The sequence below is a fragment of the Mchenga conophoros genome, linkage group LG6, assembly GCF_057382185.1.
Source record: "Mchenga conophoros isolate Kocher_MC1m ecotype Shallow Benthic linkage group LG6, M_conophoros_male_GT1.1, whole genome shotgun sequence".
NCBI lineage: Eukaryota > Metazoa > Chordata > Actinopteri > Cichliformes > Cichlidae > Mchenga > Mchenga conophoros.
Genome location: NC_140531.1, coordinates 13073718 through 13098472, shown reverse-complemented (window position 1 = coordinate 13098472; position 24755 = coordinate 13073718). Strand labels below are relative to the sequence as shown.

General features: G+C 40.5%; 1 protein-coding gene across 1 annotated transcript in view; it reads left to right on the top strand.

The window, feature by feature from the left end:
* mad1l1 (mitotic arrest deficient 1 like 1) overlaps positions 1 to 24755 on the top strand; it is a 67919-nt gene that overhangs the window by 5066 nt on the left and 38098 nt on the right. The window contains exons 9-15 of the mRNA XM_085276275.1: positions 412 to 473; positions 8865 to 8951; positions 9713 to 9857; positions 14152 to 14292; positions 15270 to 15326; positions 17406 to 17497; positions 17694 to 17784. Of these exons, the coding sequence (XP_085132401.1) occupies positions 412 to 473; positions 8865 to 8951; positions 9713 to 9857; positions 14152 to 14292; positions 15270 to 15326; positions 17406 to 17497; positions 17694 to 17784 (675 nt within the window). The remainder of the gene's footprint in view (positions 1 to 411; positions 474 to 8864; positions 8952 to 9712; positions 9858 to 14151; positions 14293 to 15269; positions 15327 to 17405; positions 17498 to 17693; positions 17785 to 24755) is intronic.

Genomic DNA, 24755 nt, shown 5'->3' with positions numbered 1-24755 from the left:
CTCAGCTTCACGTGAGCAACTGAGGTGGCTACCAATGAGAGTGAAGAATACAGTTGATTAACATATAAGCTGGTAGCAAATATGGGAATGTCCACTAGCATTCAGTGTCAGCTTCAAGCTGATGCTTGACAAAAGACTGACTTCCTGTGTGTAGGCAACTTGAGTAAACATTTCAGTCATTACTTTTTAAAAAGCTATTGTCAGAGATAATTGGTGAATTATAAAATATGTACAATAATAAGAGAAGAAAATAATGTATTTATACTGCTGTGGGATGTAAAGATGCCATATTTGCAAGACTTCATACTGCATAAAAGTATTCTTTTTCTTCTGCTGTTGACTGTATTATATCAGCATCAACTTTTCCTGTACTCAAAAACAGTTATTTGCTTTGGTGTCATTAAAACTTAGAGGCTCACAGAGAAGCTCCACGCCTGGGAGAACCTTGGGCAATCTACTGGACTCAACATAAGGTCAGACACTATTTCAAAGTGTGTACGTTTGAATCACAAAGAAAAATATTTAAATAGACATTTGTGTATTTCTTTCTTTTTCTTTTTTCTTTTTTTTCCTGTTTTTAATCATGTATAAAGTGCCACTAGGTGGAGCTGTGGTAACTCCATACAAATGTGCCTCATCATTGTGGATTGAGTCCACCATTGTGTATAGATGTCTGTTTGGTACCTGCTTGTGAGTGCACCAAATGAGTCTCAATGCATTCACTCAAAGCTGGTAATGAGAGAATGATTGCATGTTTCCTCGTGAGCAATGAAGCTGATCTGACACATAAACACTGCAGACCTGCCGATGGCATGCATGCACGCACACATGCGCACCGTGTTTTTCTTTCTTTTGTGATTAACGTTGACTGTGAGGTAAACACAGCGCTTAATGAAAAGTGTGTGAGGATGTGTGTGGTTTTTTTTTTTTGTTTTTTAAAGTGTGGGAGGAAAAAGTAAAAACTGCGATCTAATAAACTATGAAATTAAGTGAAATCAATATTTCCGTAAGGCTTAATTTTAGTCATATGTAATTTGTTATGTAACATTTTGAATCCTTAAAAAGTGAGATATTTAAAGTAAATTGTTGTAATTTTCTTCCTCAAAATCCACTGGATAAGGGGAATCTCATAGTTCTGTTATTGGCTTCATGTGTGATGCTGATGTAAAAGTGCAAAATATTAATGTTGCACACATGTTTAGCTCCTGATGATCAAAATAGCATCACAGTCACCTTTAGAAACTCCTTAAAGCTGTTATTCTGGTGTTTAATAAAAGCCCGAAATAAAATGTCAATGCGGTCAAGATGTTATTTTCTTGTCACAGTGTGTGCGACGTAGAGGCAGGTGGAAGTAAGTGTGTTTCATTCAGCAATTTGTTCACCTTTACTGCACTCGGTGCATCAGTGCTGTGCGAAAATTACTATTGATGTGGATTTGTGCATAAGTGGGATATTGTGATTGCCTTGTAGGCTATTAAACAGTCATTATTTCAGCATTTTACTGCTTGGAGTCTTGTCAGGTATATAATTGTCAAAGTTTTTATGAAGAAGTTTAAGAATCACAAAGTAAGTGAAAGTGAATTGGATATATGTCATATTCTTTTTGCGGTTAAGAATGATCAGGAGCTTTCAGAAGAAAGAATTGATGGCACTGCAGTGACAGAATAATGATCATATCTCAGGGCTGTCACTAATGTAACAGTGCCTGAATTAATGCTGACATGAAGTCGAAGCTGCTTGTTTAGGGCGGTTGTTGTTCTGTCATTAAATATGAAATGGCTCATAAGGGCTGCTGTGCTTTGACACTAAAGTTTGGATTTTCATTGTTGATTTTTCTATGGTTTGTTTTGTCATCTTGCGTTACTTAAAGCTAAATATAATTTATATTTATACATGATAAACATTTTCTCTCACAAGATATATCAGGATATGAAGAGTATGTAGCTGAGTTGCGACTGAGGATTGAATAAATGTAATTTACTGTACTTGAAGAGTTGACCTCCATCACCCTGAGATTTAATTCTTACCAACAATGTTGGTCTTTTGCCAGGAAGAAATAACTTAAAGGGAAAAGAGAAAACTCCTAAGAACAATAAATGTGTTGAGAAGTAGACGCAAGCCTTAAAGCTGCAGCCTGGATTTGTTAGCAGCTGGCTGGTTGCTAGAAGTTATTTTCTTTCCTTCTGTTATGTGAGATGATAACATTGTGCTTGGTTATGTGCGTGCCAGTGGGGATGACAATTGAAAATAAAATTGGAAGAAATAGAAGATGAAAATATCTTTATGCCTCCACGCTGGCGACAGCTGGGGCTGGAGGCATTTAAGTTTTGGATTTGTCCGTCGCTTTCTTTACATGATATCGCTCGAAAGTTTCACTTTGACTGGAGGATGAAGTGATTAGAATTTTGTGTGTTTAAAGTTCAAGACTTGATTTGGCCCTAATTCAAGAATCTCTAAATATCTGGAAAATGACATGTATGATAAAAATGATCAGATAATGACATTTTTACACCAAAAGGTCACATGTTCTCATCGCTGTGAGATCATAATGTGCCACAAAATCACTTTTCTGACAACAATTCAACAGGAAATTGTGATCGTCTAGTCATATCTAGTTGGATACTGAATTCGTGCAACTTGACTGGTTGCTGGAAGTGCTTCTGGTCTTGCCATTGAAGGACAGCTGAATGATTAAAATACATTGAAAGGTCTTCCAGAAAATGTTTTTTCCCCCCTTATTATTGAAACTTTCACAAGCTACAGAAAGAACTGCAGCTATTTTGTGCATGTAAGTCACAGACTGGTTTTTGTGTGATAGATGGTGTATTAAATTGATTTAACTACTTCGTGGTAGTGTTTGTGTGTATGCTGAATCTTGATGCCACATTGAAGGCCATACAAACTTGATGCTGTTCCCTGTGGATTAAGACTTTCTTTTAGCTCGTATGTGTCCATGATCCACCAGTGAAACAAGTTTAGTTGGAATGCTACCCAGTGTTCATAAATTGCTGGATTTTTATGCTAAATATTACTCGCAATTAAATAAAACCAATAAGAGTTTTGATAACTTTGTGCAATTTCTGGAGAAATTACAGTACAACTCCTGTACACTGTTTCACTTTACGTTGTTGTTGTTGTTGTTGTTGGTTTAGATGGGCTAAACATGTGTACAGATCCATTTCAGGAATACATAATCATACTGAAAGAGAGAGAAGTTCATCAAGTACATCAAAATCGGCCAGTTGATTCCATCTACGCTGGTTATAGAGGAGTTAAAATTAGCATGGTGATACTGTTCTATGTGCCAACAAGCTAAATTTCATGCATGAAAGGTTTGGGGATTGTCATCACCCAGCAAAGAGGGGGACCGACTTTATATAACTCAAGAACGACACAGCGTAAGATTTTCAAATTAATACCATGGGTGCGTTTACTACAAATCTTGTATGAGTTCTGGAGTGAATTTTGTCGAGGTCAGAGGTCAAGTTTCCAAACACAGAAAGTCAGTGTTCTCAGTTATTTATATTTATTATGATTTTAGCATTTCTTACTCCCAGTTCTTACTTAACAATTGGAAAGCAAATGGCTATGGTGAATAAAATCACTAAGGCTCATTCGCATCTATCCAGTGGGACAAATTGGACTATTTGCTACTATAGCTATGTTTGATATCTGGGCTTTGGACTAAATTTTACTTTTGGCCACGTTTCCCGATTCACTTATGTGCGTTTTGTAAGCAAGACTCTCTAATCTGACAGTTCATTTTGTAGACCAGGTTACACCCCAGTTGTTCACAACATTGCACCCAATAATATGCAACCATCACGTTATTTGCAACAGCATCCAAGATGACTGACTCATGACCTGCAAAACAAAACAAACAAAAGGCAGAGGACAGAGAAATATCTGCTTGTGTGAGTTCAGGAAAAGGCTCATCCCTCTGTGCTCAGGGCAATGTTGAATTATCTACTTGGGATACCAAGGCCATTCCAGCTTATAATTCACAAAGTCATATTTTAGTCATGAGTTTATTTCCATACCTGAAGTCACGCCTAGATAAATGTTAAGTGGTACAACCCACTTTCCTAGAAAAAGTTCCACATAACGGCTGAACATAACCCCCACACAGTGTCTCGCTTACAGATTATGCCTTTATTAAATGATGAAGTTTCAGTCCGACTGCCTTTCACCAGGTGCAAAGGGAACGTCTATGTATGGATATGTTATGTATATACTCGCATGTACATGTATAATAGTTGTGATAACCATGAAGTGATATCCAACTTGCATGGATATCACTTCAAAAATTGTTAACTATAGCTGCAATACCAAAAGGGATGATTAACATATCCCATAAATGATTAATATAGCAGAAATATGACAAAAAAAGACATCAAATGGATAATTAAAATTGTGTGTGTGTGTGGACATTACTTTTGTACCTGATAAATGTTGATTAGACTCAAACATTGTAATTTATGTTTTAAGGTAGACAATGTGCAGGAGTTACATTCAGTTATAACTAGAGCTGGGCGATATGAGATTTTTTCATATCACGATATGTTTTTTTCCATTTCAGGCGATAACGATATCTATCACGATATAAGCCAAATAACTATATTTGTAAGATTTAAATGTGCCGTTGCTCACAAGTAAAATGTGAAATAATCAGCAGCTTGTTTTTATTTAAATATTTATTTCCCATAATAAGTTCAACAGGGTAGATGTACTTAAGGAACATGAGACTTTTTCAGATAAATAAAGGCAAATATTGCAAACTACACAAAAGGCAGCCGCTAAAGCGTTTAAGTTTCAAAATAGAACAAACGAAACAAACTAAATTGTCAATTCCAATTAGAAACAAAATATTAATTCTAAAAATAAATCTTAGTTTGTTTTACAGAAGAACAGACAAAACTGACTAACTTTTGTCAATATCAAATAAACTGAGAACTAAAAGGAAATTCTCAATCTCTCCTTGTTGTATAGCTTAGCTTTTCAAACAGTTTTAACAGTTACTTTAGTCTGACAAAAGCCGAATGACGAATTAGCGCTTCCAGTCAGAGACTGAGGCTACGTCCACATGTACACGGGTATTTTTGAAAACGGAGATTTTCCGTTTTCGTTTTAAAAAATAATCCCGTCCACACATAAAGGCAGAAATGAAGGAAAACGCTGCTATGAACATGCCAAAGCAGCAGGTGGCGCTAGATTCCTAACCGTGCAGAAATGTTGGCCAATCAGAAGTCTAGAAGCCTCGGTGGGAAAAAGTAAACAAAGCTGGGGCATAGAAGCAGAACAGAGTCGTATGTGTGGAGGGACAGTAACTGTGTGTATATGTAAGCATTTAAACACTGCAGAGAGTACAATTAACAGTAACAGTATTGTAGAAATTCATTTCACCGAAACAATAACGTGGCGCACAGTGTGACGCATGCACCAGTTTATTGTATTTCCAGACTTGCTTTCGGCACAATTTACAGTGCACGCTACTCTGTTTTTTGTCAGACTTGAAATAGCCGAAATACCTTCACACTACGGAACTTCTATGGCTCTTCTGTTCGACAATCTCTCCGGCATTGGAACCATCATCTGTTTTCTCTTCGGTCACGCTCGGTTGATTTTTCTAGTCGGCACACTCATTTCCTCCATTACGCGCTGGCTCCATTACCCGCTGGCTGTTTCCCAAACAAACACACGTGCGGCTTGGCACTTGTGCTGTATGTAACAAGTCACGCGACGTGACGCTGCGGCTGTGATTGGTTCGGCTCTGCGCTGCTTAATTTGGATTGGCTGACCTTTTTTTTTTTTTTTTTTTTTTTTTTTTAAGAGGACAAGAGCGGCGAGGTCTATCGCGATAGCTTAATTTCTCTATCGAGTAAAAGTTATATCGCGATACATATCGTTATCGTTCTATCGCCCAGCTCTAGTTATAACAGTTCAATTGTGAAAATGTGCTCAGCATTAAAGGTCCCTTGAGATGAGACCGTTTCGCATGCCTTGTACAATAATGCATTCCATCATGGACGCTTGCTTTTGAATTGTGTGCTGATAACAAGGAAGATACTGTATCTCCTCTTTGGCCTGAAGGCATTCAGGATTTGCAAAAGAATTTCAGATTTGAGTTCAGACCATGGAAAATGAGTTTACCATGGTCTGAATAAAGCAGCTAGTTTATTCATATAATAAGCACTATAGCTAGCGTTTGGGGATGCAGTAATCACCGATCACTTACAGTGGTTGTCATAAGCGCCATTCAATCATTTTGCGCTGCTTAACCATGTCTGAGTTGTGAGGTCAGCAGTCCAAGCAAACATGCCCAGACCTCCTTCTCCCTGCCCACTTCCAGCTCTTCTCTGGTGTCATCCAAGCCAGGTGAGAGATATAATCTCTCCAATATGTCCTGGGTCTGCATCCTCTTTGCAGGACATTCCCAAAATACTTCACCTAGAAGGCGCCCACGAGGCGTCCTTATCAACCACATCACCTGGCTCCTTTCAATGTAGAGGAGAAGCAGCTGTACTCTGAAACCCTCAGAATGAAAAGGCTCGCATCCTATCTTCAAGAGTCAGTGTTGCTTCAATTGGTACAAATCTATGCATTTATTACTAACCATCATTACACAGTGTAATATCAGTTAACGCTGCTCCATGAGATTAAAAGAGTAAGAAACTAAAAACTTAGATGGGAGGTGATGTCAGTTTATTAGATCTCCCAGAATTGACAGTATTTGTCTTCAGACATGGGTAGTTTGCAAAGGATGGTCAAATGCAGTTTTTTCTTAACATCTCTCCAACAGTAAGTAATGATAATTTTTCATTAGAAACAAGTTCTAGCATAGGCCACCTAAATCTCACAACTGCAGTAACAGAGGCAACGTTAGCACGCTACCGTATATGTTTTTTTTTTTTTTTTGTTTGTTTTTCTTAAATGGACTTAATGCAGTAGTATGAATCAGGTGCTGAGTGGATAATCCAGCACCAGCTTCATATGTAAAATATATAAAACAACACACACAGTACCTGTGGATGAGAGACGAGATGACTGCTCGAGGCTGTGACTTATTTGTGTTCACATCATGACCTTGAAAAAAAGATTAATTCTTTCTCTGGCTCCTGTTCCAGCAGCTGTAATGTTGCTGAGGTCAATATGAACACGTGAGTATAAATTTGGTGTGGTGGTGAGCAATGTTGCCTCACAGCAAAGAGATCTTGGATTCAGATCCCCTTCGGCCAGCTGGGCCCTTCTGTGTGCAGCGTGCGTGTTCTCCCTGTGCCTTCCCCTCTGGGCTCTGGCTTCCTCCCATAGTCCAAAGACGTGCATGTTAGGTTAATTGGTGATTCTAAATTGAGCATAGTTGTGAATGGTTGACTGTCTCTCTGTGCTAGTCCTGTGACAGAGTGGCAACATGCCCAGGGTGCACACGAGTCTTGTCCCTCAACAGCCGGGACCCTAACATGGATAAGCGGAAGAAAATGGATATGCGTGTGTATGTGAATGTGTATGCAGGTAGTCTTTGTGTTATTTTCATCATACTTACATTTAAGACATTATAGGCTCTAAATGATCGTTGTCATTGCCTCCAGTTTTCATGTACATTTTATATTTGTCTGAAGTTTTTTGGGCTTGAAATGCTGTTTGTAATAAATCCTCACCATCCAGTTTTCACATGGAATACTCTTGTCTGCCTTGAAGTTGGTGTGTACTCACAGTAGGGAATCCGTAGTGCGTCAAAGCACATTTGACCCCCAAAGTCCATTATGTTTAACTAGTGTGACCGTTTCAGTTAAGCACATCAAGCCTTGGCCCACTTTTTAGGAGGTGAGCCCAGGCACGGTTCAGTTGGACTCATACAGGGTACACGTTGTAGTGTAATCACTAACCGTGTAACACTTCCTCACTAACACCCTCTCTCGTGAAAATCACCGTGCTAACTAATTAACAAATCTATAAGGTACGTGAGGACAACGTGTTATTGCTTAAAAAAAAAGGTTACAATTAAAGCACATAAAATCATGAACCTCATTTGTTGTGCAAGAATGCGTTTCAAAAGCAAGTGTCTGCCTGAAAGAGGGAGAGAGAGTAAGCAGGGGATAAGATGCTGAGAAACTGAAGTGTACTCTGGCCCCGGATCGTTAAGTGTTAGCGCAGCCCAGCAGGCGAGGGGAGAGGGCGGACAGTCAAGCTTGGGCATGGTACAAAGCAATTGTGTGAGTACACCCTTAATCTGCCTGCTCAGCCTTTTCTGTTCATATCCCTAATTTGTCAGTAGATTGCCTAATCATGGCACACAAGCCCAGGTCAGGTCTCTTGGTGCTAGTATGTGAAACATGTAAAGCAGATTGATTTCATCGAGGAAAAGCAACTAGCCTTCATCTGTTGATATTTCCAGGTTTGTTGGTTGAATTGCTTAACCTGGTAATTTTCAGTTGCTCTGAAGAGTAAGCTACATCCTCTGAAAGTCTCTAGTTTTGCACTAAAAGTGCTGTGGAGCTAAATTGCCCAATCTTAAACCCATTTCACAAGAGGTGAGATGTTGGCTTTTAAACACATATGTGGCACATGCATTGCTGCCTTTTCACCGTCTGTTTTGTAACCCGTCAGTCTCTTCCACCGAGTGAGTTTGTTTTGTAGAGCAGTGACCAGTATTTACCCCACTGTCCTCCTCTCATCTCCCCCCCTGCTCCTCGTGTCATTTTATTTCTGAGCTCCCTACTGACCGGCAAACAAAAGATTGTGGCAGTGCCGTCGTGTTCATCTATTCTGCCCTTTCTGCTGTCTCAGTCGTATCAATTTTTCATTGCGGGAGTAAGTGTGTGTACACATCTGTATGCTAACTGTTCTGTGCTGTGTCTTGCCTGTAGGAAACCCGAGGATCTGTCCAGGGAGGTGATTCAGATCCAGCAGAGAGAAATTGCTCTGAAAGAGCAGAACTACACACTCAACAGCCGGTAATACACACACACACTCGCTCGCACACAAAATCCCTTTCTCTCTCTTCAGACCTATTTCTCTCATTCTGTCTGCTTGCATGCCTCTCTTCCCCTCATGTATCTATTAGAGCATATCTCTGAGAAGTCCTTAATTGTCACAAAGTTAATTAAACTGGTCCTGATTCTGATAGCACTCCTGACAGTAACCACTGGTGTGTGAGTGTGTGTACGTGTGCGAGAGAAGGAATTCACTAATTAAACTTGTCCTGTTTAGACAGAGGTGATGTCTATAGGGAGGGCCGCACACGCGTGCTCTGGTATATTCGTGCTGCAACTCAGTCCAGCTAAGAAAGCTTTCATTAGCTAACAAGCGTTCCTCTTCTGCTGAGCGTATTGGGCTCATTATGAAGTATTAGAAACAGCAGAATGGGAGAGTCGTGGGTGTGGGAGGGGATGGTGATGGGAGCTTGCGGTGTAATTATTGCCCTTCGGCGTAATTATTGTCCTATTGATCAGACCTGGCACAAATCTCTGCTGAAAATAATTTCTGGACCCTTGTCTGGGATTTTTTGGTGTCAGTCAGGTAAGTCGTCTGTGAGTCTTATTATAAATTGACTATAAATTGCCTTTCTCAAATTGTCAGACTGTTCTGCATTAATCAACCTCTTTCCTTCTTTCTCTCCCCTCTCTCTCCCCTGTTATTAACAAACACACACATACGTACGAACGCGCACACATAAAAATTGCTTCCCACCAATTCATTTATTCTGCTCTGTCAGTGTGAGGAGTGTGGAGCGTTCACAGTCTGAGCTTCGTGCAGAGCTGACCCAGCAGCACAGCAAGACTCTGGAGGAGCAAAAGAAGAGAGAGGCACAGGACGCTCTTGTCCGTCGACTGCAGAAGCGGGTGCTGCTGTTAACCAAGGTACCTGGCGATCAGCCACGCACTCTCAAACACAGAGAAGTATTCATGCCTTCAAACATGACCTTTCAAACATCACCCAATGCGGTAATTTGACTCTAAACACTCAGTGAACACAGTAGCCAGGTAGACTTGCAAGGCCAGCATTGAATTCTTAATCTCGCCTTTACGCCTCTGTCCTGCTAATTGGCCACCGGGTGTCACATGACTCCTCCATCTGTCTGTCTTGCTCCCCCCCTTGCTCTGCAGTTCTTGAGAAGACCTCCCTGTAATATTGATTTCTTGATGTGTGTAATTCCCGACGTTATCATGCTTAGTCTCTCACCACACAAATCACACACATGCACACACATGCACACACCACCACCATAACTAGGCAGGATTAAAGGGGTGCTAACATTATAGCTCGGTGAAAGAATTTTTTTGCATCAAGTTTTCACAAAAGCGAAATAAGTAATTGTTATTTCCCAGCCAGTCACAGCCTATTTAGAAAAAAAAATCCATTATAGTTGGTGTTAAGTTCTGAGCTTTTAAACGTGAACTGTTTAAGCTGTTTATTTATTCAGGCGCAGTCGCAGAACAATTTGTTTTCAACAATGCAAATATGCCGAACACTCGAATTACCTTAATGATTGTAGTGAAGTATATTAATGACGTGACTTCAACCATATCTCCAACTGCCCAAGTTTATTTTTATTCATAATTTTTTCTTTATTATGTTTTTTTTTTTAATAATTTTTCTATGGCTTGTAATGTAGCCAGCAACCACTGATGTTATTCAGTTTCCTTCTTTCTTTCTCCTTTTTTTAAGCTTAATTTTAAGGTTTAAGGCATTTTATATACTTTAATGACAAACAACTGAAAATGCCTTTTTTACTCAAATGGTTTTTAGTTTTTGAACTTTACTGAAAATTGAAAGGATCTTTTTGCTCACCTACAATTAGGGTATGCGTCATATAGCCTGAAGTCTGCATTGCAAAAACAATGTGAATGGTCTTTCATTTATGTATTCAATACTTTTAAAATGAAAAATAATAGCTCATTGAGTTTTGATTCAGGGAAGAATACAAGCTATCTGAGGAATATGAAGAATATCTGAGCAGTTGTTTTTAAGTTTTTATAAAGGGAAAAAAAAGATTAATCAGAGCATGTTTATCCACTTTTGAACTTTCCTCCAGGTGTCTTAGATGGATTTGAAATGTCACCCTGCCCAACTAAGAAATAAAACTCAAGAGAAGCAGCAGGTCCTCCTATTTGTGTATGTGGAACCAACAAAGTGACTGACAAAATAACTAAATTGTTATTCGGTTTTGATTGTCGTCAGTAGTTTGTATATTGATCAGCTAACCAGTTCATCAAGTAAATGTTTGACCTTTGAAGAATTCTTTGGAGAAGAGAAGAGAACTGGTTAATTAACTAATTGCCCCACAAACCCTTGAGGTTCTTCTACTCTTTACTATGAAATGCAACATTTTGTCTTTGCCACAAGGCGGCATCTCCTTTAAGCCACCATTGGTCTGGTTACTTCTTTTACCTTCACATACTTTAGTGGGACAGACTCCGTGACCCATTAGAGGCATGGCCAGAGCTTCACGCACTGGATAAAACAGTTGACACAAAAGCAATTTCAAAAAAAAAAAAAAAAAGATGATGAAAACAGTAATGATAGTTTTATCATTCTGTCCACCCATTCCCTGTTTGTTTGTGTGTTTTTAAATTGAGAGTTTTTATCAGAGAAGAGGTGACAGATTTTGATTAAGATTGAGTGAATTTCTTGGCACATTAATGGAGAGTAAACAGCCAAAGGGCCTGCTGGTTAGTACTGGGAGTGAACACATGCACATTGACCTCTAAACGTACTCATGTGTGCCTTTTTTGTATTTACTTCTGTTCATTCTGTCTTCCTATTTATCTTCTTTTCTCCTCTAAAGAGAATCTTGTAGGATGTATGAAGTCAATGGTTGTGTGTCAATGCTTGGCAAACTAAACTGCTGTAATGCATTTGACGGACTCATTTCTTAGCAGACTATCTTGATTTTGATCTGACTGGTTAGTTTTGCCATGGTTTGTTTGCAGGTAGTAACCAGTATGCTATTGTACAAGGATTATTATTGCTGCCCACTGTTGGGATTTGGGCAAAATTTGGGGTTAGGGTTATGGTCACAGGCGAGGGTTAAGATGCGTCCACACGCACGTCACTTTGAAGCTGGTTCCCTAGGTGACCCTCTAATGTGTTACGTAGCAGGTCATATGCCAATCAACGGTATCCTTCACTCTTATTTGTAGTTGCTTCAGCCGCCGTCTGGAAGTTGAGAAACGTTTTTCTTCCACCTCATTCTCTTCCTCTTCTTCTCAACTGGACTGGAGTCAGTCACATCCATAAACACTCATTTATTCTCGATATTGTCACAGTGCTCATTGTCAGCAGATTTGACATGCGACCCTCTTGTCTCTGGACAGCTGACAACAAGTCAGCTAATCAACAGCTGGTTATAAGCTAGCATTATGCCAGCTAATCTTCGGCTAAAAAAATCACACTTTCCTTCTGGTAAACAGTTTGATTACATTACACAGTGTACTTTAAAACTTATGACATTTATTGCCGTGTTACATTAGCAGCTTTCAAGTGATGAAATGTGTTACACAAGTGTAAAGTCAGTTTGACTGGGTCAAAGCATCTCCATAATGGCTGGTCTTATGGGATGTTCCTGGTATGAAGTGGCCCACACAAAGGTCACAGAGTTCAGGATTCTGTCTCTGCCTTTTAATATGTAATTTCTGCTGCAGTGTCAGTGGCCACTCTAGAACAGATTTCATGTATTTGCACCTCCTGATTCACAGAGTCAGCCATTAGTGACTTCTCACAGAAATTTTGCTACGTAATGTTTGGTTCTTAACTTGATTATCATAAAATGCCACCTGCTTTGCTTTATAGTGCACAGTGTACACTGACAGAGTCAGGAGGGGAGGAGTTGCATCATATGAACAGTGCTGACTGACAGTTCACTTCTAAGATAGCAAAGTGAACTGACAGCTGACCTCAGAGCATTGTGCTTTTCCTTTCTCTCACAAGTATTCTTGACTGGAGTGGTTACAGGTCTCACAAAAATGTAGACGATGATTACCAATTATTATGAAGTGTTATTTAGATTAGCTTGTGTATTAAATTACTATAAATTAACAACGTTAACCTTTTGTCTTCTCTAAACTATGGGACAGTCAATAGTCTTTTACAATTTATATTATATTGTGGCGGACCACCAGGTGGCTCCACTCACACCCAAGTTGAACGGAAGTGTTGGGGTGGAGATTTTGGCGCTCAATATATATGTGAAGTTCTGAGAGTCAGTTAATAAAGTTGGAGTGAGACACAGAGACCTCTCCTGTCGTTATTACATACCTCCACAATATATTATATTATTGTATCTATATATTATACCGTTATAATTTTGAACATTTAATACCTGTTTTTGAGTGATTTCATTTATATCTAATCCTATTATTATTGCCTTTTTGATCCTCTATACAATGATCGTGCATTTATTAGGTTCCATTCACACACCACAACAGGCCATTGCAGTTTATTTTCTCTTTGCTTATGACTTCAATTTCTTATATGAACAATAAATGTAAAAATCTCTTTTTATATGGATTTTTTTTTTGGGACTCCATGAGATTCCTGTGACAGTGAAATATAAAATGAACCACTCAGACATGAAGCACACAGACCGACAACTTTGATAGCTATTTGGAAACTATGTCAGTCCTGTTGACGCTTTAAAAGAAATATTTTTCCTGTTGAAGAGAAGCAGGTATGCCTCTGACTCCATTACAGAGGACAAAACGTTTACTATTCAGCACATTAAAGATGAGATGATGAGGAAGCATAATATAGGCAACACGTGCTCTTTATTCATTCTGGTATTCTTTGTCTACAAAGACATTTTTCTTTGATTTGATTCTTTCAGTTTTAGAAATACAGATGAGCATGGGCACACGCAAGCTTCTCTTATCACAGCTTGGATAAGAAAGCTGTAGCTGCCTCATACTGTGTTACTGACTTATGCAAGCAAACAAAAAGAAACATAGTAACAATTAGAGGAAAAAAAGTAAGAAAGATGCTTTCTTACTTTGTTTTTTCATGCAGACACAGATAGACATTTACTATGTGATGCTACAAAATGTTAAAATTCCCACAACTTTTTCTTTTACTTTATTGGATACGGTGAAATTTGTTTATTAATCAGCAGATTTACCGTGTTATAGTGCTGTTAATGTGTAACGTTTTATGTTGCAGGAGCGGGATGGAATGCGTGCCATATTAGAGTCCTATGACAGCGAGCTGGCGCCTACTGAGTACTCTCCTCAACTGAGCAAACGCCTCAGGGAGGCCGAGGACATACTGCAGAAGACACAGAGCCATAATGCAGAGATGGAGGTGTGTCTGCAGGCGTGCATAAATATACTTTTTTTTTTGTCTTCTGCTCTTTGTTTTGTTTTTCAAAGTTGAATTTGAAAGTACTGACTTCCACTAAGCTGCCGACCAGATTATTATGCATGTAGCTGTTTGACACATGACTCGTAGCTGAGGGCACAGTAATTGCATGCTGCTTAGCTTCAGCTGCTTGTTGTTTACATCCTCAATACTCTTGTTTAGCGGACAGACTGAAACACATCTACAAAAATGGATAATACTGGACTTACGTTGCAGAGATTGTCACCCTTTTCTTTTAATTCCCTCAGTTTGACAGAATTGCCATGTTTAAGTGAAGAACCCCAGTTTGATTCTCTCCAGTTTTGCCCTTTTAAAGTTACTGCATTATGCTGTTTACACTGTGACTCACTTTTGAAAGAGATGGGCGAAATACCTTGAATTTCTCTACAAATCTTTTATTTTAATAATCAGCCAACAATCACTGTGAATTTGGCAGTTGCTGTGCTGAAACGGGAATCAGCACTAACCTAGCACCCCCTGCACTCGTAGTGTCACAGCTTGGCTAATCTAACATGAAGGTTAATAAAATGGTAAATGGCCTGGATTTATATAGCGCTTTACTAGTCCCTAAGGACCCCAAAGCGCTTTACATATCCAGTCATCCACCCATTCACACACACATTCACACACTGGTGATGGCAAGCTACAAAAGCTAAAATGCAGCTTGATCTGTAAGAAAATGGAACAAACACAAAAGCCTCCACAACACACTGCCTTAGGACACTACAATACAAAATAATAACCCATGAAAGACCTAATATTTTGGTTGATAGCAGCTCATTTCTCAACAGGGATGTTATTTTGAAGTACTAACTGGCTTCTTTCCTTTGTTTTTTGGAGGGCTATTACTGCATATCAGTAGGCTAGGGTCATTTTTCTTTTTGCTTCTGCATTACATTTCTTTTGTCCTGTTAATTCAGGCTCAGCTGACCAAAGCGCAGGAGGAGACAGGGACACTAAAACTGCAGCTACAAACAGTAAGTGAACCTGCAATCCCGTTTTTTTTTTTTTTTTGTTTTGTTTTTTTTTTTGGGTTGTTGTTTTTTTTTTTGTTGTTGTTGTTGCAACATGCCGTTTCTATAAAAGGCACAGGCATTTTTCACCAGTCAAGTAATTAGCAGCCAAAGTATAAGCAGTATCAACCAGTTTGGAGACATGGATCCAAGAGCACAATCAGTCTATTTTTGCAAAAAGCGTTTGAGATGTAGCTAGCTAATTTCACATATAGCAGTTACAAAAAGATAAGAGCATAACCAGCATCTATGATTGTGCCATGTACACTATGTGAAATTAAAGGAAAGTAGCATGTGTGTGCACCTTTGGGTGGCCACCAGTATCATGTGCCCACTGTCCTGGAGGCTCCAGGTTAATAATTGATATAATTAGAAGAAGAGGGAAGGCAGACTTCAGTAGCAGGAGGTGGGAATCATGCATCTTTATGTACAATCTGTTGAAGTTACCTAGACAACATGCATATATAACTCCATTTAATTAATTAAAGGACTTTGTGACTCTGTTCCAGTCCGTTGCAGTGAAGAGACAGCTGAGTGTCAGTGTGTAGCCATCGATTTACTGGTTGATTTACCTTTCTGCCGTCACTGAATACCCCAAGATTTGGGCAGTGACTGAAAGAATAAAATCTCAGATACAGTGGCTTGCAAAAGTATTCGGCCCCCTTGAACTTTTCCACAATTTGTCACATTACAGCCACAAACATGAATCAATTTTATTGGAATTCCACGTGAAAGAACAATACAAAGTGGTGCACACGTGAGAAGTGGAACGAAAATCATACATGATTCCAAACATTTTTTACAAATAAATAACTGCAAAGTGGGGTGTGTGAAAAGTTCAAGGGGGTCGAATACTTTTGCAAGCCACTGTACAAGTGGAAATGAGCTTCATCCAAAAGTTTTCTGGGATCCCACTTAAAGGTGAGGTCAGGGGCTCAGTCATTCAGTAGAGGCTCACAATAGTCTGTCTATACATCCTGACTAAGACTCCTCCTGGATACTTCTTAGTTGAGGTGTTTCAGGCATGTCCTACCAGGAGGACACCCAGGGGCACACTGGAGAGATACTGTCTTATGTCTGGCTTGCCTCACTGTGCCCCTGGAAGAGCTGGAGGAGATGGCTGGGGAGAGAGAGAAATCCTGTTATCTTTGTTTAGACTCTGGTTCAAACAGCCCAGATTCATGTAAGTGGTAGAAAATTGATGAATATAACCACCCAACCAGCTAAATATAAGAATAAAATGAAATATGGATGCAAAAGAATCTATGCATCTATCTATACATAGTAATCTTTTAATGACAGTGTAAAAAAAATGAAAACAGATGTAAACTTTAGCACATGTTCTTTTTTCAGTCCTGAGTGTGTCAGTACATTTAACAGGTTTATCTGTCAATCTTGGCATGTACATTTTTCTCAATTGAAGATTTTAGAAATGACAGAAAACTCTTACAGACAGAAGTATTCTGCTTTTAAATATAGTCCCGGATAACGTAGCGAGTTGGCAGGTGTGACCTGAAACCTTGAAACGCACCCTCTTTACTCATTCTATGATCTTCCTTCTTTTCTTGGCTCCTTGTTGCCGAGGTGACATCAACATAGCCATAGCAATGAGTATTGACGCGTGAAATCTACCTGTCTGGTATAGCAGTAATTACTTATCTGTCTTGGGAAGACTGGGAGTGGGGATGCACCGAGAGATGGGCAGATGCTGTCAGAGAAGGAGGAAAATTGGTGTGCAAATGGAAATGAGGGATAATTTTACAGACGAGAGCAAGATCAGAGGGGAAAAAAACAACTATGAGACAGATGGAATAGAAACGAGTAAGAGGTAAAAAGATCAGGACGTTGTGAAACAGAAAATAAGTTAGTGGGCTAATGGTGTGTAAAGGATATATCTGTTTGTCTTGATGTCTGTGTCAAAAAGATAGCAGCCCACTATAATACAGTCTTCAGGATTTATCTGCAGGCAGAAGGTTTCTGCCAGGCACACGGCCAAAGGTGGTCTGATGATAGTACACCAGGATCATTTTCTTTGTGTCCCAGGCGGAGCTGGAGCTGGAGTCTTTAAAGAAGCAGCAGGCCTCTGCTACTGACAGCAACTCTTTACTGACCAAAGAAGAGGTCACCATTCTCAGGTGGGTTGACCTCAACTTGTTGCAATGAAAAATTCATGACTATACATATAAAGGATTAAATCACTAATGCCTCACATGCATGCCTGAGCAGAGCTATACGCCTAAGATTAACCTGTTCACTCTGTGACTTACATGGTCACATCTTTGCATGTTAGGCGTTATTAAACAGTGTATGTGCATGCATCTTTTTTCTCAGACAGAAAATTGAAGATTTAGAGAGAGAGCGGCAACGTTTGGAGGAGCAGAATAACATTCTGGAGATGAGACTGGAGAGGCACAATCTACAGGTAGGCGCTTTAAGTTCCCTCCAACTGTTTTCTGTGATGGATTTACTCGTCTGGCACAAAGGAACCAATTTAATAACCCCAAGGGCAGCAGACGAGCCCGCATGACACTACAGATTGATTCACACAAACGTTTCACATATCTGACAGTTTTTCAAACATAATTGGACCCAGGTGTGACTTGAGCAGCATCCAATGGAAAAATCGCACAACCTGTGGCTGATTTGAAATCCTTCCTTTGTTGGTGGAAAGGATTACAATACACAGAGCATTTCGTGGACCTCCCTAGTGTTAGCTGCGAATGACACTGGCTAAAATTAAATTGGTAGACAACATTTGTGAAACATAAACACAGACACACACATTTGACTGTGTGCATCTAATCCAGCTGCTTTCATCTTCCAAAGTTATTTAAGTCTTTTCCTGTTTTTTTCTTTTAAAATGGTGTGTGTGCGTGCGTGTGTGCGTTTCATCTCAGTCAGCTTCTCTAACTCCCCTGACTCATACTGTGCCAAACTAAGCCAACAGGGCACTTTAATGAAACGTGTGTGGGCAAGCGTGTTGGTTCCATTTAGCAGTGGGTTGAATGAAATCCATGTTTTTTCAAGCATGACCACCACCTTTAAGGCAATTGACGTGTGTGTGTGTGTGTGTGTGTGTGTGTGTGTGTGTGTGTGTGTGTGTGTGTTTGTGTTTCAAGGTTACACAGTCAATGGATCAGGTCAGTTCTTAGGAGCTAATTTTTATGACTCTTTCATGGTCTAATGCACACCAAGAGACCTCTACATCAGACTGACTGAGGAGATGAGTGACTGAATGGAGAACTATTTGAAAGAAGAAGTGAATAGCTGAATAAGGATGAGTTAACAGAATTGATTGCTCAAATAAACTGACATTGCATTTTTTTTATTAGTATTATATCAACTTCCATATAAGATTTTCGTAGCCAGTCCCATTATTAGTGCCTTTATATTTAAATCGTACTGAAATACACAGGTGTCGATCGCTTGGATGACCAGTGCAGTGAGATTGCTTTTGAGCAATTTAGCTATAAAACTAGTGGTTGTACCTTTAAAATCTTGAAACCAGCATAGTGATCATTGAACACCTAAAATTAACTCTGAGTAGATCAGTAGAAGTGAATGAATGTAATTTTTTATCTTACAGTTAGTTAAAAACTAAGCAACAACTTTTTAAACTAGGAATCACATGACAGTGTATGAGCAGATATAATCCTTCTAAAAACGCCATACAAAGAGATTCTGATTTTAGAAGTGCTATCGACGGAGTTATTATAGTCACCATCCTTCTCACTGTCACCAAGTGCTTGCTCATAGGAGGTTGTTTGAATGTTGGGGTTTTCTGTGTATTATTGTAGGGTCTCTCTACCATATTTATGTACTTATTTTTTTAAAACATGTATTTTTTTTCTTTATTTTGATAATCAAGATTAAATGATACTGGGTTATTTCAGTCAGGATTGAGATCAGAGTCATTTAACATAGTTACTTATTCAATTTAGAAACATGATGTAAACTGGAGAAGAAAAAAAACAAAAAAAATGTTCTTCTAGAGTTAAATAAATGGGAAAGAAAATCAGGTGGAAGTGTTTGACACAGTGTTGTGTGGTTGGCAGTTGGGCTCAGACTAGAGGGTGTTTTTGACTGTGAAGTCAGTGTTGCTAGGCAAACACTCCAAGCTGCACACAGATCAGACAAGAGGCCCTAGCGACAGAGGACTTGCACAAACTGGAAGACTTGCATTCAAACATCAGGGATCGTGATGGAGTGTTGCATCCAGTTAAAGCTTTATATTACACCAAAAATACAGAAGCATCGATGAGAGTTGACAAATATTGGCCAGTATCAATGCTGATATCGATAGATGCCTATTACAAAGGCAAATAGAATCAAATTCTGTCCTCTCTGGACACAGCAGAGACTTTAAATGACACATACATCCAGCCCATTTTCATTAAACCTAAAGTTAAAGTGTAACACTTAAAAACACTTCTGTTTTCTCTCTTTAGACATGCTGATTGATGGACTTAAAGAAAAGTACAGAAGGGTGTGCATGTACTTGCACAAGTGCTGGTTAAATGCTCAACAGCAATCTAAAGTGGGACAGATTTTACAATAAAAACATTGATTTCATGCATTTATGAGAGCACAAGCTAAAAAACGTTTGATTGATCAGTTACTTGTTGTTTACTTGTTAGCATCAATTTGCAGGATCATCACCCAATGGCACAGCTGTAATTGGCCCTCAAAATCCAGTTTTTGCAAGGACTGTAGTACATTCCATATCATTTAGGTTTTAATAACTTTTTCAGTATAACGGCCAAGATTCGCCATTTGCTGATGCTGGTATTTATAATGGTCGATAAATGAAAATTCAAACAGTTAACGAGATAGGAGAAACACTTTTCAGCGAATGTCGGGAGTGTTGATGTTGCATAGAAACTTAAAGAAGTCCAGTCGATATTTTTTTTTTCCTTCCCCCTACTAAGATTACCATGACCTGGATGACTGAGAAGCTACACAGACTTGATGCTGCATAGTTTGTCCACCAGAGGGCACTCTGCAGCATCTTTGGTGGCAGAGAGCAGAGTCAGGCAGAACTTACATAATTGTTTAAACAACAGAGAACAAATGTTATGGAAATCTGTTTGTTTTGTGTGCCTGAAAAAAGGAAAAATTGCTGATATCACATTGTATTTATTTATTTATTTTTCGGCACATTTTCAACAAACTCGAGCACCTTGTGTTCTGTAGGGACACATACATACTAGGCAATGAGGGTGGATGTTATAGCCTCTGAATTAAACCATAATATTTCAAGAATATTTGCAATAATGACATCTATGACAATATAGCTAAAAGTCCCGAGCAACATTTTATCAGTGATTGCAGCTTGCAGGCAGCAGCATTTATTAGTGCAAACAAAATGAAGGGTATTTTCCATCCTCCTTTTCCAATGAGCTGCTGTCACTGATGACATACTACATACTTCAAAGTGTGAATCTATTGTCACGAGGTGCCAGGAGCAGCAGCATTATTGTACAATAGCAGTGACACAGTATTGTATCCAGTGACACAGCATCAGTCAAATGTAGGCACAGAAGTAGCCAAGGTAATGTTTTCTCTGAAAACGAAGTAAAAGTGTAACAGAACTGCATAACACGGCTTAACCTTGTAACTTTTTGGGAGCTGCACCATATTGTTACAGAATTAACTTTAAATTAGAAAATAATTGCTAGCTGGGATGTTGCATTTTGGGATGAGCTTTTTAATTAGTTGTTTAAAGCCCTTCTTTTCCACAGTTTGGACTGTCATCATATCATTGACTAAACAAAGTAAAATGCATTAGTAACCTCCACCCACTGTTTGCTGTTTCTGTCATATGGAGTGCAACTAGCAAATGCTTCAGCGATGGTTAGTTGAGTCATTTGTTTACATTTGGATAACACATCCCCAGGTGCTAATATCTCTTCCTGGTGTGCAATCACAGCCTGGTTGTACTTGACATGCATTTTGACTTAAGTAAAATGTGTTGTTTATACCTTTTAGAAAAAGCAGTTTGTTTTTTTGTTTGTTTTTGTGCATATTTTGCAAGTATTGTGCTTTGGCGGAGGTTGCTTAAGTATAGTGCTGTGTGACGGTTTTCAGGTACCCTTAATTCTTTTCATATTTTGCTTGGAAAAATGGGAAATGGGTGCAGTGATTAATTTGCAATTAATTTGCTTTATCAAAACCTGACAGTACTTTTCTGCATTCAGGTCAGTTCTTGTATAATTTGGCTGACGTCAGCCTTCTGTGGTTGCTGGTCTTGCTAACTAATGATTTCTCTCACTGATAAAAGAGCCACCTTTAAGAGAACACACTGGGAGAATAAGAACTGCTATGCTTTCATCTCTTTATTTTTGAACTGCATTCATTATTAATGACTGCAAAAATATAAACTGATTACGTTATGTGCACCAGTTTTTCCCCCAAACATGCTGGATCGTTCATAACAGTGACTGTAGAAGCTGTATGATTTTTAGATGACCATCTGATTTGGAAATGGAGAGGGGCAAAACATAAACTTGTTTGCTATTTTATATTTCAGTATAGATTTAAAAAGAATGTGCTGGTTATTTCATTGACTTTCTTAAGCCTTATTTTAGTAACAGTAGTAGCTCTGAAATGTTCTAACAAAACCATCTCCAAGAACTTGAGGTTACTCTATTCCGTAACCCCTGTTCTCTGATAACATGAGTGAGGTGTCTCACTATGGGGAACGCTCTCTCAGCGTTGTCCTCAGAAGCCTCTATATCACTACTCCAGCCAGTATTGGCTGGCAGTCGTGACGCTTGCGTCAGGGAGGGGCCACCCTCCTCCCTATAAAAGGGTGTGACGCAGCGTCACCCGCCATTCAAGATAAGCTCACCTCTTCCTCGCTTCGTGCAAGGAGGGTGATCTGGTGAGACACCTCACTCATGTTATCAGAGAACAGGGGTTACGGAATAGAGTAACCTCAAGTTCTCTTTCAAACATTCGTTTCGGTGTCTCACTATGGGGATATGCAGACTCCCGTATTGCCAGATAAGCCCATCTGAACGACTGACTGCCAATTTAGGAGGTCTCGTGGGGACCCACACTTAACACAGTGTGGGCTAGAGACGGTGCAGTGACATCCAACCTGTAAAACCTTGCAAAGGTCAAAGGTGAAGCCCAGCTCGCAGCTGCACATATCTCTTCTATAGAGACACCCCTAAAAAGGGCCCAAGAGGTTGCCATCCCTCTGGCAGAATGAGCACGAAGCCCCTCCGGGGGGGGCAGACCCGTGCTGGAATAAGCCAATTGGATCGCCTCAACAATCCAGTGGGAAATGCGTTGTTTGCTAACGGGCTTGCCAAGATGTGGTTTAGCCCAGGAAACAAACAGCTGATCTGACCTCCTGAAAACCTTCGTTCTCTCCATATAGGTACATAAAGCCCTGACTGGACAGAGAGCATGTAGGCGCTCCTGTTCAGGGGAGGAGAAAGGAGGAGGGCAAAAAGCTTCCAGCTCCAATGGGGTGCATTGAAGATAAGGGTTTTTGGGCACAAAGGCCGGATTTGGCCTGAGTGTGACTCTAGAGTTATCCCGTGTGAAGCGGGTGCACTCTTTGTGTATTGACAGCGCATGAATATCACTGACACGCTTCGCAGATGCGAGGGCCAGGAGCAATGCAGTCTTCAAAGACAGGATTTTTATTTCCACCTGGTTTAGTGGTTCAAATGGTGGCTGTGAAACTGCCCCCAGCACCAGGGATAAATCCCACGTGGGAACGAGAGGTTTAGACACTGGGTGGAGCCGTCGTGCCCCTTTCATGAAACGGCAGACTAGCGGGTGATGGCTCACCGGGCCATCTACGAAGCCCACATGGCAGGCTGAAATGGCTGCTAGATATACTTTAATTGTGGAAAAGGCCTTTCCTTTATCTAACAGTTCTTGGAGAAAGGAGAGAATTGTTGTCACAGAGCACTGAAAGGAGAGAGTGTGAGACTTTCCACACCATTCCTCAAATACCCTCCACTTGTTCTCATACAATGATCTTGTGGAGGGGGCTCTAGCACTCTGAATAGTGGCTATAACACCCTGGGGGAGTCCTGCCGTACTCAGATTCAACCTCTCACGGGCCAAGCCCACAGGGCGAGGCGCTCGGGGTGAGGGTGAAAAATCTCCCCCCTGGCTTGGGAGACTAGGTCTCGTCGGAGAGGGAGAGGCCAAGGTTCGCTCCACAAGAGTGGCATGATCTCCGCTAACCAATGGGACCTCATCCACCTTGGGGCGATCAGTATCATTGTTAGCCCTCTCTCTCTCACTCTGGTTAGAGTGGGAGAAATTAAGGCCAGTGGAGGGAACGCATAAAGCAGAGCATGTGGCCAGTTGTGAGCTAATGCGTCTACCCCTAGCGGAGCCTCCTGGTCCCTCAGGGAGAAATACAGTGGACACTGAGCGTTCTCCCTCGAGGCAAACAGATCGACCTGTGGCTGGCCAAAGCGGGTCCAGATTTGGGTCACCACATGTGGGTGCAGGGTCCAGTCCCCGTACTGCGGGTTTCCCCTGGACATTAAGTCTGCTCCCAAGTTCAGGGCTCCTGGAATGTGAGTGGCTCTCAGTGACAACAGATTGATGCTGCTCCACATGATCAGTCTGCGAGCCAGCATGTGCAAAGGACGGGAACGTAACCCGCCCTGTCTGTTGATGTATGCCACAACAGTGGTGTTGTCTGTTCTGATCAGAACATGGTGGTTTCTCAACAGGGGAAGGAAGTGTCTCAGTGCTAGAAAAGCTGCTAGCAATTCTAGCCAATTTATATGAGCACCCCTCTGTTGTGAGTCCCAGCTGCCGCTCACTGCTCTGCCCTCGTGAGTGGCACCCCAACCCGTGAGACTCGCGTCCGTGGTCACCACCTTTCTGGCTGTGACAGCTCCCAGTGACACCCCCTGAGTGAGAAATGTGGGATTTCTCCAACAGTGGAGTGCTGCAGCGCAGTCTGCTGTCACTCTGATATAGCGGTGGGTATGGCGCTTTCGATTCAGTCTCAGTGATGCAACCCATCGCTGAAATTCCCTCATATGCAGTCTGCCTAGTGGAATGACTGCCAGTGAAGACGCCATTAATCCCAGCATCTGCAGGCATTTTCTGAATGGGAGATATCTTCCCAACTGAAAAATGCCGGCATGTGATAGCATTTTTTTTACTCTGTCCACAGAGAGACACGCTCTGTACGAGGCGGAGTTTAGAGCTATTCCTATGAAAGAGATGGCCTGAGCTGGCTGCAGGACACTCTTTTGGTAGTTTATGGTGAAACCCAGAGCCATCAGATGATCCACTGTCAACCTGGTGTGCTCCCTTCCCATTATTTCTGACTCTGATAGCAGCAGCCAATCGTCTATGTATGTTGCTATGCGGATGCCCCGCCTCTTCAGTGGGGCTATGGCC